Source organism: Glycine max, chromosome 20, assembly GCF_000004515.6.
Source record: "Glycine max cultivar Williams 82 chromosome 20, Glycine_max_v4.0, whole genome shotgun sequence".
NCBI lineage: Eukaryota > Viridiplantae > Streptophyta > Magnoliopsida > Fabales > Fabaceae > Glycine > Glycine max.
In genome coordinates this window covers 47,537,948-47,556,704 of record NC_038256.2, presented here as the reverse complement: position 1 = coordinate 47,556,704, position 18,757 = coordinate 47,537,948, and the positions used below count along the sequence as shown (strand labels likewise).

The following is an 18,757-nucleotide window of genomic DNA, read 5'->3' as shown; positions in this document are numbered from 1 at the left end:
ACAGTAAATTAGTTTTATTTGTGCATTCGCACAACCTAATTTCATTTTGGTATGTAATTTTTAAAATAAATTATTTTGATATAATACTACTAAAGTGAAACTGGGCAAGTATGTATTAAGAGCAAATGGCTACACTGAAATGATTTGACCTTGGCATTAATTTATGTCTGTCTACGGAGTCTAGTCCTGCATTGTTGACACTGAATGGCTGAAGGAAATCCCTTGTGTTGAGGAGTGGATTCACCACCCTTCTCTACAAAGTGTACTCCTTCAACCCCAGGTTAGCAAATCTATGTTTCTCCTTTCTGTGATAATTAATTACAATTAATTACTAGTTGTGGCTTGTTATTGCAGAATTGAATTTGAGAAAAGATTCTACAATATATGTCTTATTTTAGTATAAATAATATTAATTAATTCTTTTAAGTCATTATTTATTGTTCAATCTTATTCTAATGTAATTTCATCAAGGTGTTGCTCGGTCAATTTGCTTCCAAGTGCCATATTTTATGAAACTATTTTTTTGTCAGTAACAGATTTTTCCTTACGGCATTTTTTTCAGGCTCAAACCATTCATATTATATAACCTAGCAAAGTAATTTCTTAATTCAATAAATAAAATCATTAATGCTAATTACACGCATAACGGCTATTTATATATTACTTGCAAGGGAACAAGAGATGCTTCTTACTTTTAATTTGTGAACAAAAAATTGGTTTAATTTCGAAATAACAAGTTTATCATATATATGTAACTCTCTTTAAGAATCACATACACGCTCATGAAAAGTAATATTAAAAATATATTTGTTCATTTTTTCTCTCACAAATAAATACTTGTATTTTAAAATGAGTTTAATTTTGATATATTATTAGTGTAAATATTTTTACACCATCATCTATCTAATTTGAATATACTCTAGAAATAACTTTTAATATAATTATAACAATTAATAATTTGTAAAGATATGTCAATTCATTCTTGGTTGGAGGAACTCCTACATTAAAATTATTAAAAAGCTAACACTGAATAAAAGAATCGTCTTTTGACATTGAAAATAATATACATTACTAAAAGAAACTATCTAAAATCTAAATATTATTGAGTAAACAGATATAATCTAAACAATTAAACAGGTATATACTCTAAAAGAATGCATCTTCAGTCAGTTGTTTATCCCAAACGAGGCTGAAGGCAGAGATTAATTTTCACGGAGCGATGTTGTCTTCGAATTGGTCAGAGCAACCATTTGGAGAATGCGTCTACACCAAAAAAAGGAGAAACAGATAATATGAGTAAGCAAAATGTAAACACCAAAGGAGAAAAGAATAAAGATAATTACCTCTAATATCCATAATTCAACAAACCTAATCAACAAACAACACAAGAAAACTAATATGAAAACTGAGGAAGAAAAAACTTTAATTTCAACAAACACTACAGCTGAGTGGCATTGCTTTTGGCATTTTGCTTTTGATTATACGCATAGTTATATATCCATATGACTAGCTCGCTCATCACCATCATACACATGCGGAATGTAATTCAGTGCGAAATCAATAGTCCAGTATACAAGTAAGCACAAAAGCGCTAACTTTGAAAAAAAATTAAAAAAAACACACACACTCAAGAATGCCAAGAATAAAATATACTATTTGAGATTGAAAAACCTTCATACTATTCAATGTGGGGGCTATTCTTTCAGAAAGACTTCTCCCGGTTGCACTACCATAACAACGATTTAACAACTCAGGTAGTTTAAGATGCAATTATATTACAATTAAATTCTATGCGAGTAATTATTTGTGCAACATCTGCAAAATAGGGTAACAGGTTCGTACCAACCCAAGGGCTTCTCTTGCAATCCTGTGACTGTCCTCGCCACAAACTTTACCAAAGAGAAACATAAGGTGTTCTCTTTGTTCCAGTTTCAAGTGTTTTTCTAGGCCCCGACTAACCATCTCCATTTCAGGCTGCATAGAAATACCACAGTAAGTGCTAGTAGAAAGTAGCATGTTAATACATGATAAATCACATGCTGCAGCAGACAAGGAGTTAGAAGAAAAATCCTTCCATCTACCTAATACCTCAATCCTAATCACCCTAATCAGCATTCCATGAGAGGACATAGCTTGTCATAGGGTTGTATTTACGCCATGTCTTTGATGTACTGACAATACTTGTTTCAATGAAGTCATTTCAGACATGTATAGCTATTGGGAAGATTTGTTACACTTCTTACTTTCTTTTCACCCAATGTTATTTTGTTTACTCTCCTTGGTGGATTTTTTACCCTATTCTTACTTTCCCTTTTCTTCTAATAAAATAATGTTATTTGGTACTTGCGTACTATCTTAAATTCTCCCTATAAATTTTTCATTCTTCATTCATATTAAGAAATACCAGTGGAACTACATTTAGCAAAACCAAAAACTAGATGAAAATATCTAATATCTAAATTCTAAATAGAATACATACAAATGTTAATTGTAGTCACTGTAAGAGCTCTTCTCCAGTTTTAAGAAAGAATACTATAAAGAGATGACTACTACCAAGCCTTATGCTAAGTGAGGAATAACTATAACAAGAACAAGAGCATCATCCTATAGTGAACACCATAGGAGGGGTTCATAACTCTTTTTTATGGATCCTAGTCCTACCATGCCACATCAATTTTAAGTTTAGCGACTTTTCACTCAAATGATAGAACTCTTTAAGAACTTCAAATGGGCCCCACAAGTTATCCCACATCTTTATATTCCTTTAAAATGGGTCTCACAAATTACCTCTTAATTATTTTTTAATGGTTAAGAAGTAAGAACCAGCTTTACATGAGGCATCCACGTCATCCTCCTTCAATGGTGAACCAAGTTAAGAACAATTCTTAACTTTAAGAATTAACCTAAGAACTAACACCGGAGAAGCTCTAATAAATAAAGTGTTCATCCAAGGGAGGTGGGCTAATTTAATGGGAAAAAATTGCAAATTAACATTGAAGATACACACCGAAGACTCCTCAGGAGGAAATATTCGTAGAAGAAGGCATATTTTTGACAGTTCCACCATAGCATCAACCTGTTTGCCTTGCATTTCCAGAGCCTATAATTGAAAACAACAAATGCATGAATTTAGCAGAGCATTCCAGAGGACAAATATGATCTTTCTAAAAAAGAGATATCTAATGAGACCAAAATTTCAGACAATAATTCCAGGCTCAGCACTCATTTTTAAGACCTGTAGTCAAATTATAGATTTTACATGCATGCCACACTTAAACTGGCCTCATTCAATGTCTGTGACCATCAAAGAGAAAAAAACAGACAGTGCTTGTATTTAATGGAATAATGTTATACCACAATCTAAGAAAGATTTCTAGACTGCCTCCACTAATATTTGTTACAAAAATACAATCTTGTAAAAGACACAAATACTGAAACAAAATATTACCAGATCATAAGATATAGAGTAAGAAAATTACCCAAGCCTGTAGAAGACAGGAGCGAGTACGAGCAGCAACAGCTGCAGACACAATTGTTGCAGCACGAACATTTTCAAGGCCGATATTTTCAGCAAATCCAGTAAGGAATTGTGGAGCATCCTCACCATTAATATCAATTGAAGTAGAGTGAGTTGGTGCCCTGAATAGAAACAAATTTCATAAAATAGGAGAAGACAGCATGATTAACAGGTGCCATTAAGCAGTGAACAAAGAGATAGACAACAATTCAGGGCTAATAATATCACACCTGCTGCATACATTTAAAACAAAGTTAACAGATGCCCGATACAAGGTGTCCCGAATATTTGTTGGTTCAATAGACACTTGCACACCAGAAGTTCTGCATAGTCGACGTAACTGTTCATGTGTACAGACAACAAAAATTTCAAGTGTTATGAGAAGAGAAACAAATTAATTCCCTTTTAGTATAGAAAAGATTTTATTTTAAGCAAGCATTAATAAAAGAATTAGAAACCATCAGTTCGCGTTTTAATTTTTAGTGTTCATCAACATCAATTCGACAATGTTCTACATACATATTATCACTTGCACTTTGGAGAACTTTATGCTAGTTAATATTAATGGAAAAGAGATATTTTTACATGGGAATTAGGAAAAATGCAGGGAATGTTAAAATTGACACAGGTTCAGTATCACATAGTACTTTAACTTTTAAGTAGTAGTAGTAGTTGCTGCAGAGTTTACCATAAAGGCACTACTCAAAGAAAAGCAAATATCAAGCTTAACCAACATACATACTAATTTCCCCAAAATAATAATAACTGCTATATATAATTTGATAATTAAGTAAATCATGGAAAGAGAGAGAAAAAAAAAAGAGGGGAAAAGAACTGACTTGAATTATATCATTCTCCATGATGTCATTCCCGCCCAATCTACTGTTGGTAATTGCTGGAAATCAAGTGGGTGAGTTGCAACTTGAAAAAAATGATGGCAAAACACTATAGAAATTATTAAACACGTATGTATACCTACAAAAAAGCACATGAATAGAATCATTATTAATTCAGAGACTGGAAACACTAGGAACAACCGTGATAGTTAATGAAACACATGATGGTTGTTGTCAACAAATTAGCATTAAAAATGCATTTCAAAGAACAGCAAATAGAATATAGGTATGTACTTGTTATGACCCCCTTTCCCCGCATTACTCTTTCATCATCTTGTAATAATTTTATTGTTTGTCAATAAAAGTATACTAACGAATCAAATGACGCGAACCGAGAAAAAGAGATGATATTCTCAAATTCTCAGCCACAAACAACCATCTCTCTTTGGAAAAGGATAGTAAACTAAATAAAAATGAGGAGAGAAAAAACAAACCTCGAACCACTCTATAAGCCTCCCTCTTGTATTCCTCTTGTTCATTGGCGTCAAAAACAGAAGCGCTGGAATTGATTACAGTTGGCCACCATTTGGGCAATTTCCTTTGGAACGGAACCACCTTATTCTTCGCAGAGCGCTTCACGGAGTCCCGAACCGGCGCTGATAACGGATTCGTGTCACTTCTCTGACCCCACGCAACAACCACCTCTTTTCCGCCGAGACTTCGGTCCCTCCGCACCACAACAGGCTTATGGCTAGACGCGTTACGACGCCAAGACGAAAACCTAGAAATCAATTGAGCCAAAACCGTGAAAACAGAAAAGGCGAGGAAGGTCAAAGCCGCCGAAGTTCCGAGGAAATGCAAGGTGGAAGGGCGACACGAAACGACAAGCCTCCGGTTGTGGTCGAGAGTGACCAAGGTTTGCAAATCTCGGTAAGCGTCTTTGCCGGAAGATAGGAACCGTCGAAGTTCAGATTGGAAAGCGGTTAGGGGAGTGAGGTCGATAACGGCTTCGAGCTTCGGTTCAAATGAAGAGGTGGAGGTGGTGGTGGGAAGAGATACTTTGTTGTGACGTCTGCGGCTTCGACTGCGGCGGCGGAAGGAGGAGCAGACGACGGTGAGACGGCAATGGCGACGGCATGGGGATGGCGGAGGGAACTGGGAGGGAAGGGTGTTGACAGAGAACATATGGAGTTGATTTAATTTGTCTTTTCTTAACACACAACAAAAAACAGCTTCCACTTGTCTGTCTCATCCCATAAATGTTACTACTCACCTTCCTCAAAGGCCTAGGCTCAGGCCCAAGCCCAAGCCCAAGCCCGGCGTAAAAACCAAGGACCGTATCAGCTCTACCTGTCCGTTAATTTCTTTCTTTAGGGCGTGAGACAAATTTTTTATTTTCTAATAATGTTGAAAAACTTACCTTTTTTTATATTTGGTATGTATTTTTTTTTATAAAAAAAACATTCCTAAAAATTGATATTTGTAATCAATTTTCCACGAAAACATTCCAATGGAGAGGTGAAAATATTATTTTTCTTAGTTAAATTTTTATTTTATTACAGTAAAAATATCATATTATTTTTGTTAAATTATATAATGTGATAAATAATTAAAATAATCGATAAAAATATACGTAACTTTTTTATTCTTATAAAAATTATCTAAAAAATTTCAATAATTAATAAAAAAAAATTATTCATTCTTAGAAAATATAATTATCAAAAATCATAATTTCCGAACATAAAAAAGTTTATCCATGCCAAACGTCACCTTTATTTAAATAACGCTTCATTCTTTTTCTTTTCTTTTTCTCTGTCATTTAGTACACATTATAGAGAAAGAATATAAGCAATTATTTAACTTTATAAAATTTATTAAAAATTGACCTTCACTTACTCAATTTATAGTTAAGCTAATCATATATATATATATATATATATATTGTCCATTATATTATATGATATTCAATCTATTTCTATCGTGACAATTTATAATTTATTATCACCTTTAATTAATAATTGATTATTATAATTCATTGAAACTAAATTATTAACAAAAAAAATAATGTTGTCTTACGTACTCTAAGTCATCTATAATATGTTATAATTGATTTTTTAATATATTAAAATATTATATAATTGTTTTACTACTTTTTAATATTATTCTTTAAGTTAATTATTTAGAAACAGTGATATATATTTATAATTGTAACATGCTGAAGAATCCTTAAAGTTATGCATTCTTAATAAAGACTTTAACAAATATTGAAAAATATACAAGTACATGTTATCCTGCACAATTTAGTTTAACAAATATATTCCACAAAATAAAATACAAGCTATATATTTTTAATAACGAGATATTAATTATTTAGAAACAATGATATATATGTTACATTTAAATATTTTTGTGTGACATTCTTTTATCAGACTGATGAAAAATTTTGTTTTTTCACGAAACCAAAATCAAATTTAAGAATAGGTTATTGTTAAACGTTTGGCATAAAACTGTTTTTATTTCATTTTTAAAAATATAAACTATCAATATAAATAATAAAGACATGCATATGTTCTATACTAAAATTCAAAATACAAAACATCAATATAAATAATAATTGATTGATTAATTTAATTATTAACAATAATATCTTTGACTAAACTATTATATAATTAATTGATTACCGTCATAATTATTTATATTTTTAAATATATAAACTATTAACAAATAAATGTTGTCCTACATACTCTAATATGTATATTTATTTTAATAAAATTCCATTTCTTATAATATTTATTCACGAAAAATATTTAATGAACAAGTTATTTTTGAAACTAATTTAATTTAAAATAAAATTAACCATAATAAAACTATAAATGAATTTTATGTAGGTAAATGAGTTAATATATATATATATATATATATATATATATATATATATATATATATTAAATAATTCAATTTAAAGGGAAAGATATACATCATAATGTAAATATATTTGAAATTAAATTTTAAAAATGATTTAATATGAGATTAATCAAATTACCAAGCATCAATTCAAATAATTAACATTAATATAATTTTTTTCCCTTCAATTCCAACCAAAATTAGATGACATTTTTTAATAATAATTTTTACAGTTTAAAATTTTTTAGATAATATTTAAAGCTTAAAAAGATAAATTAAATATATAAAAATTTATGGTAATTAAACAACTTCACTTTATTTTTGTTATCTCAAATCAAGTGTGGAAGCCAAGAGAGTCTAATTAGTCTAATTTAGTTAGTTCGATTCTCTCGAATAATAAAAAAGGAATTAAGTGTTAAAATCAGAAAAAAAGAAATAAATTATTTTTCTTAAAAAAAAAAAAAGAACATGTAAGACATCAATGTGGAAGACATCAAAGTGAATAGATATCCTACTTAAGACAATGCCTCCCATAAATATTTATTGACATATTTAATAATATATATTTGTTAAAATTTAAACTAAAAAATTAATAATATATTAAACCCTATAAATAATTATTACTATAAATTATAAAATATGAATTTAACACCAATACAAGAAAATAATCTAATATTGTTTAAAAATGTGATAAAAAGAGTGATTGTCGTTTAAACTCAGCCTAACTTACATTTAATAGCAATAGATCGAACTATTTATAAGTACGAAAAAACATACTGCTTTCTGTTTTTCATGTCATTTAAAATTATAATATAGTATTTCTTAAAAAAGTTATAATATATAGATTAAAAACCATTTATTTCTTTCATTTCATTAAAATTATTTATAATTTGTTTGTCACGTATCTCTCTTTTAACTTTAACTTTCCGTACACTATTCTCTTTTTTTTCTCCTTGATAAAAGTATAATTGAGCTAAACAATTATTATAAAGACATGGGAATATAAATAATTTCTTTTTTGACATGCCGATATTATATGTCTTCGCACTCCAAGAGAATATAGAAGTAGAAATCTATTATGAAAAAAAACACTCCATATTATCTGTCATAACATACACGTCATTGGCTCCATACCAGTTCCCAAAACAGAAGGTGTCATAACACAACAAAATTACAAACTGGGAATTCAGTTTTCAGATTGCCCAAAGTAGCTCCCAGAAATTGTAGCCAATATATTCAACATTACAACCTCCTCATCCAATTCAGCCTTTCCGGCACGGATGCTAGCACACTTCCTTAGCAGACTCCTGAGAGCAGCACAAGTGTCAGCATCTAGTGGAGCATCAACTGTTGCACAGAGAGCAAAAAGCCACATGCAATCATTCCTTGTCATAGTGTCTGCAGCCTCTAGCAACCTAATTCGTTTCAACAAACTTGATACCCGGGCTACAGAGTCCATTGCTAAGATTACGGAAAGCAAAGGGGGAGTCGGGGAGCTGCTGCTGCTTCTTTGATCAGCTGAAGTTTTCGCTTCTGGATTCTCTGAAGACAGTGTTCTATCCTTATCTTCAGCAGTCAAGTTCGTAGGTTGATCATTTGCATTACCAATTCTCAAATGATTATTAAGTAACACATCTCTGCTCATAACACTAGAAAATTCTCCACAATTGTTCCCAACTATTTGTGAGGAATGAACATGAAGATTTCCAGAATGTATGGCACTAGAACCATCAAGGCATGAGAAATTCTGAAATCAGAAGTGGGAAACAAAACAATGAGAATAACAAACTTGAATGATTCTATATATGTCCAGTTGCAGTTAAGATCTTATAAATGGGTCCAAGATGTGGTTGTAAGTGTAGGTGAGCAAGTGGTGTGCGTAAAGTAGTGCAGGAATTGCACAATTCTTAAACTCTTGGATGAAGGGAGTATTTTTGGTCATTCCAAATAAAAATAGATTCTTGAAGAACATACCGTTCTCAGTGCAGAAAACTCGGCAAGAAATGCATCCTCCCACTCTTTCAGTGGCAGCAGATGCTCTGGACACTTGGCAATATCAGGAATCTGGGGCATGTAAGCACTTTGTTCCTTGTTAAGTTTACCTCTATCAAGTTTTGCTACCTTCACTTTTGGAATTTGATGTGCCTCCCACCTATTCAACAAAACAAAATATAGTTTAGGAACCTAGTTATTTCTCTTATTGGGTAACATTTAATTAACAGACCCAACATATAGAGTTGTTCTAACTCCTAACAATATAGGGAGAGCAGAACAGCAAAGAAATTATCAGGAAGAAAGAAAATTCCAAAGCATAAATTCATTATAGCACCAGCAATCAGATGCTGACAGTTACGATAATACCTGACACGCCTAAGATATTCCCATCCATCTTCTGGTGGACCAGAATCAAAATTAGGTTCTCCATCAACCATAAAGGCAGGCCTTTGGATGCTAGCATAGTCATCATCACTACCATCATCTTCTTCACTGCACTCTTTTACAATTGAGCACCCATCCTCACCCACAAGATTATGACTACAAGAAGGGTCAACAGGAGTCACTTTTTCACTATCCCTAATTTCACAAAACACTGCACCTGAAAGCAATTGCAAAACTTTCAGCACCAACAATGTCAATTTGCTAATGATTTAAGGGTTGAAGAGGAAATAAATATATAATTTAGAATCTGTAAAAGCAAGAGTGATATGGTAAAGCATGTCCTTTTCATTGAACCACAATGTAGACAAGAAATTGAAGTTATTATTGATTATTGAAAAATCAAGAACATACAAAGTAAAAAATGAACTAAAAAACAAAGCATCGTCATTATTGAATGACCAAAGCAATCTTTCAAATCTACAATGAAGCCTACTGTACAAGGCTTTTCCTATACTATGATTTTACAAAAGTAACCATGCAACTGAAGTCAGTGCCTAATTACAACAATCAGAACATAGTCAACTAATGTTTGCATATTAGATATGTTCCAGGTCCCTTTTGCTCATTCTTCAATGGACAAAGACATTCATATATCTCCATCTTCCGTTAGTAGCAGCCACACCTGTCCATCACAGAAATTGAAAAAATCAAATTGACACAATATGACCTAGCAACTGGGGGACAATTGGATTAAAAAAGTACAAAAAATCAGAGCGATAAAGTTTAAGACAGTGTATGCAGAAAAGAGTATTTATTACTTTGCAGAGAAAAGCATTTTATACCAAAGCCAACCCCAATGCTCAATGCAAAGAAAAAACAGCATTAGATATCAGAAACTACATATTATGTTAGTTCAGCACAAAGAACAAGAGTGGCAATTACAGGTAAAAAAGAAGAGAAAGATTCGATTCCTTGGTGAAAAAAGAGAGAAAGACTTACTGAGGATTGGTTTGTTATGCGGCAGGGGTGAGGAGGCTAAAGCATCATACTCCATGGCCACGGTGGTTTGAAAGGCAGCGTGAATTGCTTTCCAGAACTTGCGTTGTCGGGCCATGTTCACGAATCTCAGAGACTCCAACTCCTTACGAGAGTACTTTTTGTTCCCAATCTTATTTGAGGGCTTCGACTTCTTGTGATTGTGACCATTGTTGTTGTTCTTGGTTCTTCTTGAACCTCCGTTCTTCTTCGCAACGGAGTCAAGCAACGCCGTTTCGTCGATAACCTCAATACCCAAGCCTAAGGAGGAAGAAGAAGAAGAAGACGCCTGCGCCGTCACCGATTTCTCACCGCCCAGCGCAGATTCCAGCTCCACCAACAGTCGCTTCTTCTTCATTTCCAGTTCAGCGGAATCAAGAACAGGCTGTTCTTGAGAATCTGAAACATCAGCCATCGCTAAACACACTTTGCACTTCAAATTTTGCTCTTCTGTTTCTCTTTGCCGGGTTAGGCTTAGGCCGCACTTGCTCTACGCTTATTTTTATAGTCATGATTTATCCATTTTCACTTCGGTTTCGGAAAAACTTTTTTTACTTTCGGCCCAACAAGAGATTTTCAATTTTCATTTGTATTTTAGTATGTGTACCAATACTTAAAATTTATAATTAATAAAATCTTTAAATACATAAATTCTATTTTAGATTTATAATAAACAGTTTAATTATTGGCAATTTAAAAAATATTAGAATTAAATTTAGAGAAAAAGGCAAAAGAGGATAAATTGAGTATATGATAAAAATAAGAGTAATTTAAAATAGTTGAGGGAATTTTTTTACTGATGACAGAAAAAGTGTATAGAATACACGTTTAAAGGAATAAAGAAAAAACAAATATTGAGAATTTTCAATTAAGAGAGTGATGGGAGTGAGACTCTCTCCAAATTGGTTGGTTTAGATTCCTAAATAAAGGTTATATTGCACAAGTTTATTTCAATTAAGTGAAAAATTTATTTGATTATTCAATAAATAATTTTTAAAAATAATTTTTAGTAGTTTTTTAATATTTTTTTGAAGTATACAAAATGTTACTTTCGTTAATAAAATATTTTTTTTTCGAGTGAATAAACATTTTTATCCCTGTAATTATTTTGTAAATTAGTTCCTATTTTTTTTAATATAAAAAATAGTTTATATTTTTATATCTATTATGCAAATAAATTCTTATTATTAAAATTCTAACTGTTAGCTATATATCTATGTGATAAGTGTTAGTACATGTAAGTAAACCCATCTGACAAGTGTTGAAAAATTATGATAAGCTTCTTCTGAGCTTTCTTTTGTGCTCTGATGGCTGCTTTGGCTGCAACTTTCTCTGCTAACTTCTTCTTTCTTTCCAAGGCTTGGTTTGCCTTGGCAATTTCCTGCTCTCTTTTCATCTCTTTCAGCTTTGCTGGATCGATTTCACACTCTTTGGCAGGGGCCTCCTTTTGGGGATTTTCAAATTCATATTCATCAGTTTCTGCTACATCCTTACTCTCCGGTTTGGATTTCAAATCCCTCCTTTGGGCTTCAGCAGGTTTTGGTTCTTCCAGGTTCCTTATCCGTCCGTCCCGACTCAACTGTCGCATATCCAATGAGGCCAAAATTCTTTTTTCATAATCATGCCTAGCTGCTTTGATCGGGGTTATAACATTCGCCTATTGAATTATTGGAAAATTTCCTACATAATTCAGTTATTATTGTAGTGTTTGACAGTTTTTGTACATATAAAATGAAGTCTGATTCTATTTTATTTTTGTCATGTATGCAGAACAAGTATCGCACAACCAATACAATGTCTCCATCAGCGAAATCAAAATCCAAGTCCCAGGAGAAGGCCTCTGCAAGGGTTCAGGTTGACAAGAGTTTGAAGGAAGGTGAATTACCCTACATTGAAAAGTAATCCCGAGATCATGACGTGACACTAAAATTATCAACAATATATCTCACTAATGGCGTTACTCTCAAATTTAATGGTAAAAACTATTTTGTAACACTCATACAAAAATAAAAATTATTTTTTACATTTCAAAAAGATAAAGACTAATTTGTAAAATGACTATAATATCAGGGATCAAAATGTCTTTTTACTCTTTTTTCTGTCCAAAGAACAAACACCTTGAACTCTAGTTAATTGACTTTTCAAGTCGTTCAACAATAAAGTATAAATAGACCTCTTATTTGAGAACTTTCAACATTGCCCATTGTACATCAATAAATTTTATTAAGTCTTCACATATAAACTTCAACCAAGTGTGCATTATGACACTAAACGTCATACATTTAATTTAAGAAATAATAACATATAAAAGTCTAAATGGAAATGTAAACGGAGGTCTTAATTAGCATGCCACCAACCTCATGACTATCCTACAATTAAAACCGTGGACAGAACGTGAATCCCCAGAAATATATTTTAGCTTTTTAGAAGATCCTAATCCCAGTGGAATCATAAACGCTTAACAGTCACTGTTTAAAATGGGATCCTAGATGTTCCTCCAAAGTAAACAAAACATTTAAGTCAGAAACTACTTTTACGAGACTAAGTAAATTACAAAAACACGAATCATAATCCTCTTACTACACAACCAATAACAAGAACAATAATTATAATCCTGTAAACACACCGCAAAAAGCGAGAGAGAGAGAGAGGTCCCACAAATATAGTAGGTCTTTCAAGGCAAGTATCAGCTCAGTTTGATAGCAAGAAACAAATAAAGAATATGGAGGGCATTAACGTTAAGTGACAAACAACATTTACCCACACAACCCAAATTAACCTATTGTTGCATTATGGCTCAATGGGTGTCAGCAGACTCAGCACTACAAGTGTGATGCAATAAATACATGGAATTTAACAATGACATTAAACGAGCCAACCCAATCCTACACATGTCATCCAATCTCAAACAAAAAATAATAAAAAAATATATAGATATATCCGCAGTATTTGATGAAATCTGGAGATAACTGAATCGAACTGTGCAGAAGATGCAGAAACCAAAGCGAATTTATTTGCTTCAACTTTCTGGAACAGGAGCAGGAGCAGGAGCAGGAGACTTCAGAAGTGGTTGGAGTGCTTTAACAACAATGCTCATATTTGGCCTAAACTCAGCTTCATACTGCACGCACAGTGCCGCAACAGCTCCAAGCTGCACGGTCAACAGTAGGCACGGTTAATGTCAACCATAAAATGGAGATCCAAGCACCAGAACTTTATTCATGAGTCAATAGTCTTTTCACATGTGCGTGCACTTAAGAGGAGTGAGAAATAGAAATAGATACCTTAGCAACTCCTTTGGGGGGGTATTCTCCCTTCAGTTTTGGGTCAACGCACTGTTTCACTTTATCTTCACTTAATCTTGGAGTAGCCTACAAAAAAATATCAATGTCAACAAAATACCTATGGCCGACAACCAGTGTTAAATGATTGAAAAGCAGCAGCACGGATGAGGTATGAGTTTAAGCAGACACACTGACCCATGTGACAAGACTCTGCTGTCCTCTAGGCATGGTATGGTCAACAGGTTTTCTTCCTGTAAGAAGCTCAAGAAGAACAACACCAAAACTATAGACATCACTTTTTTGAGTCAACTGCCCAGTCATTGCATATCTGTAAAGTTTGGCAACACAGAAGAAGCTAAGAATCAATAAAACAAAATAAAATCTCAAAGGAGTCAAAAGAGATGAGATGAGAAACAAATTAATTTAAAGATGGAAAAACATAGCTAAGCAGGCAAAGACATTAATTGTTTTCTTAAAGTTTCTGATGAATCCACATGCCTCGGTAACTGGACCACAGCATATTGCCTAAACAACACAAACCATAAAACCAACAACAGCAGCTATAAACAAAACACTCTGTTCAACCACATGTTAAGCTAGATTGCTGGGATATTCATCATAAAAACCAACAGCAGTTTAACTTCCAGTAACTTTAAGCCAACCGTGGGGAGTACTGGGAAATTAAGAAAAAACTGGACCACATCCAAAGCCAGTAATGATACTATGGACCCTCTCATTCACTCTTCACGACAAAAACTTACCAATCAAGACTTACAGCTTTATCATTAAGAAAATTTGAAAGATTACACATGTGAATTGAATTTACACATATTGAATCCAAGAAGTTGGAAAGGGAAACAAGGTTACACAACATAAACCGTTTAAAATCTAAAGAAACCATCAACAAATTTATCAGATGGAAACAAGAGAAATGATTCAAGGTCAAAAATCACTTGATAGTCCTCAGCAAAAAATCATGAAATGCAGCTTTATGTAAAAGGAACACACACAGGCACCACTACAAATGTAAAACACACACACAAAAAGCAAAAACCTTCCTTGTAATACATGATAGCATGCATATGAATTCAAAGGAAATATGAAAGCAAATGTAGATATAAAAATTAAATGCTAGCAGGTTCTCGAAGCTTACTCTGGAGCATGATAACCAAAAGTTCCCAATACACGAGTTGAATGAAGACGTGCAGCCATGTCAGGGGCCTGATTAGAAAGGTTAAAGTCAGCTATCTTGGCCTTGTAATCTTCAAATATTAGCACATTACTTGATCGGATATCTCTGTGTATAATCGGCGGTTGAACTTTCTCATGTAAATATTCCAATCCCCTTGCTGCATCAACTGCAATTCTAACTCGCTGTATCCAATCAAGAGTTGGCCCAGGTTGAGCACCTTGAACTCCCTTTCTACCTGTAGTGGAAAGACAACCAAAATCATTGACGGAACATAATAGATATGAAATACAAGATAGGACACGAAGCTACATACCGTGCAATATGTCATGAAGAGAGCCCATAGTAGCAAACTCATATGCAAGTACACGAAGATTTCCTTCAACACAGTAACCATGCAACTCAACAAAATTGTCATCCTTCAATCTTGAGACCATGGAAACCTGAAATAGAGAACACTGAATGAGACGACCAATAAACTGACAACAACCATCTAGAAACCGTCATACTTGCAGTGTATAAATTATAATAGTTTGTTTAGTTTAGTTGATGGCAGAGCCTTGCCTGGGTCAAAAACTCATTATTTGATTCGGGTTCAGATGAAACATCAAGCTTTTTCACAGCCACTGCTTTCCCATTGTTTAAGGTTGCATAATACACCCTTCCATACGATCCTTCACCTATTAATGCCTTTGAACCAAAGTTGTCAGTCTTCTCCTTCAGCTCATCTAAAGACAAGGCTGGAGCTTCAATAGGTGGAGGTGCCTTTTGTGTTTCAGGTTTGACAGGAGCTGACACCTTTGAGCCTTTTTGGTTGCCTAAAGCAAATAATAATTGAAACATGAGTAATCTTTACCAGGAAAGGAGCCAGTGATCTTATATGGTGAACCATGAGCAGTAAAATTGTTAAGTCAAGATTGTTGAAGCATCTAAATAGAGCCATAATTATAAATCTTGAATATTGGTGCATAGCAGCTGGCTCTGAAAACACCATAGTAGGATTACCACTATTTTAAATATAATAATACAAACTAAATAATGTATACTACACATATAAATGCTTAAAATCAAAGAAATTTATGATAAATAATAATCACAATTTACACACACAATTTAGGAGCACTAAGAACATAGTAAATTAGTAAAGAAGTAAAAAATTTAAATAAAGGGATAAGGGGAAAAAAAAAACAATTTCTGATGTGTGACAGAACAGAGGTCAAACCAGAAGAAACTTTTTGTGGAATGGTCGAGGAAGAAGGATTTAACATCAACATGAAAATATAGCAATGAAAATATGAATAAAAAATAAAATGGAGGCAAAATGTTCAAGTGGCTGGCTTAGAGAAATAAACTGAAGACATTCCTGAAAAGGAAAATTCGAAGCCTTAAAATTAACTGTTTTTTTTTTGTATCCTTTGTAATTTACTTTTACTTCTTTCTCAAGTAGTAAACAATATCTGGGCAAAACAACAGAATGGATTAAATTAAGAAACTCACCATCTCCATAATTCCTTGGGCTTTTCAGGTGTTCATTTTCATTTGATGGGTAAGACTCTTCCACCTGACAAGTACAACAAAGCCACCGACGCATCCTTGTCCTCTTCCTTAAATATAGATCGTCTTTGTAAGTTGTGTTCTCCAGGCGGACAAAGTATTCAGGGGGAGAAGCATGTGCCTACATATCAGCACAAGAAGCATTAATATCCAAAATGTGATGTTATTATTCGTGAAAAACAAGATAATTTAGAAACTCTTAAAACAGGTATATTTTTAACACATCTCCGCCAGAATACAGGTCCACTTTCAGCATTAAAAAGTAATAAATACGAGCTCATCGCCAGCTATTTGATTTTGAACACAATTACTTCATAAAAATTAACGATTAATGACAAATAAATCCGGATGCTAAAGGCGTGAATTTCAGAGAATCCAATCATAACGGTCATTGATGACACGCAATGCATGAAAAACTCCATGCCCAAGATACGCTGATAGAAAAAGACTTGCGACATTCCCGCCCTACATTTTTCCCATCACCTTGATCACATAAAAACTGTGTCGTTGAAAAACATAATAAATCAACAAAATGGAATTGCAGAATTAGATATGTTTAATTTGTTATTGTCGACTTATAAAAGAAAACAGGTTACAAATCCAATTGATTGAAGCAGGGACAGGAAACGTGGTAGAACTACAAAACACGAGAGAAGAAGAAATAGCAGTGAAATGAATTCATACCAAATGAGCAGGACGATGGTGATAGTCTCTGTATCTGCGGTCCATGAAAAAGAAAAAGAAATTAAAAGAGGAATAAAAGAAAAGAAAAAAAGGAATGGCGGAATTGAGGCCAAATCGGAGAACACCCGAAGAGGCCCAGAGGAAGAGAAGAGAAAGGAAAGTGAGGAAACGGGGAAAGAGGAGAAAGGAGGAAATGAGAACCAAAATTAGGAAATGAAGAGAAGCAAAATTAGAGGTGAAAGGAGAGAGAAATTACCTTAGGATGCTATGTTAGGGTTTGTTGATGCGAAGAAGGAAGGAAGGAATAATAAAGAGAAGCCAAAGCCAGGTATTGAGATGGGACATCCACACAAGCAACGCGCCTAATACCCTCTTATTCCACCAATCCATCCAATCATTTATTAACGACTCCCATTGCTTTTTTTTTATAATATTTATTCTCATTTCTTATAAATTAATATAATTTTCAGAGTAAATTCAATTTTGTGTTTTATTTTATTATTTTTAAAATTACGTTTGTATAATTCATTTTGCCTGAAACTAAATTTCATAATAACAATATCATGGTTATGCAATCTGAAAATGAAACTACCCCAAACATACACTTATGCTATTATCAAGGATGATGATAATTTAATTATTGAAAAATTGTGATAAAATAATTTTACATCATAATTCTATTATAAATCATTGATAAATTTATTAAATTTTACAATAATTATTTTAAAAATCATATTAATATTTTTTTTTGTTAGTTAGCAATGTACAAATTCTTATATTGATAGACATTAAATTCTTAATTTTGTATTTATAAAATGTTCTTATGTCACAATAATTAAGATTTTTGACTTCTTTATAAGATCATAAAATGTCTTTATAAATTTTGATACAAGAAATAATCACTTAAAAAATTTAACCATTTTCCAAAAAAGTGCTATAAATATAGTACCCACAAAATTCAAATGTGTTGCAAACTGACCCACATAACACCCGTCTTAACGCTAATATTTAATTGATTGTTGAATAATAATGTCAACACACACATTAGGGACTGAATTAATGAATATTGAAGCTAATAATAACTCTGGATTTTTTAATAACAGTTTCAATTTCTTAGCTTTCTGGGAAAGGAAGGTGTGATGAGTATCTGTAGCCAACTGTTAGTCATTCTATGGAATTCAGATTTCTTTTCTGTGTTGGCCGGTTTTGTTCAGCGGACTAGTTCTAATCTCCCGGTGTTTTTTATTTTATGTATGAGTATTGTTTTTTAAGTAAACTTGCTTTTTAATATTAGTGTCGACCGTTATCATGATGGGAATAAGGAAATTGGACCACATGCCTTTGGATTTCTTATATTGAAAGAATCCGTTCAACC

At 32.8% G+C, this 18,757-nt stretch overlaps 3 protein-coding genes across 4 annotated transcripts; all 3 read right to left on the bottom strand.

The window, feature by feature from the left end:
• Positions 1–1,027: 1,027 nt before the first annotated feature.
• Positions 1,028–5,598, bottom strand: LOC100814523 (uncharacterized). Of its 2 annotated transcripts, XM_006606525.4 has the most exons (8): positions 4,848–5,598; positions 4,357–4,412; positions 3,748–3,857; positions 3,480–3,639; positions 3,008–3,100; positions 1,843–1,974; positions 1,344–1,368; positions 1,083–1,263 (listed from the first exon to the last, which is right to left on the bottom strand). In XM_006606525.4, exons 1-7 carry the CDS (start codon positions 5,536–5,538, stop codon positions 1,360–1,362), a joined length of 1,251 nt encoding a protein of 416 aa, XP_006606588.1. In that variant the 5' UTR covers positions 5,539–5,598; the 3' UTR covers positions 1,083–1,263; positions 1,344–1,359. The 2 variants fall into 2 exon arrangements, with proteins under 2 accessions (XP_003556568.1, XP_006606588.1); XM_003556520.5 differs by lacking the exon at positions 1,344–1,368 and having other exon boundaries at positions 1,028–1,263.
• A 2,735-nt stretch (positions 5,599–8,333) lies between these two features.
• Positions 8,334–11,216, bottom strand: LOC100809164 (gem-associated protein 2). Its single transcript, XM_006606524.4, has 4 exons — positions 10,636–11,216; positions 9,619–9,853; positions 9,232–9,409; positions 8,334–9,004 (listed from the first exon to the last, which is right to left on the bottom strand). Exons 1-4 carry the CDS (start codon positions 11,084–11,086, stop codon positions 8,444–8,446), a joined length of 1,425 nt encoding a protein of 474 aa, XP_006606587.1. The 5' UTR covers positions 11,087–11,216; the 3' UTR covers positions 8,334–8,443.
• A 2,108-nt stretch (positions 11,217–13,324) lies between these two features.
• Positions 13,325–17,753, bottom strand: PTI1 (protein kinase Pti1). Its single transcript, NM_001250327.2, has 9 exons — positions 17,639–17,753; positions 17,383–17,416; positions 16,642–16,819; positions 15,709–15,962; positions 15,461–15,587; positions 15,109–15,382; positions 14,151–14,283; positions 13,956–14,042; positions 13,325–13,822 (listed from the first exon to the last, which is right to left on the bottom strand). The coding sequence occupies exons 3-9, from the start codon at positions 16,733–16,735 to the stop codon at positions 13,691–13,693; spliced, it is 1,101 nt and encodes a 366-aa protein (NP_001237256.2). The 5' UTR covers positions 16,736–16,819; positions 17,383–17,416; positions 17,639–17,753; the 3' UTR covers positions 13,325–13,690.
• Positions 17,754–18,757: the final 1,004 nt, after the last annotated feature.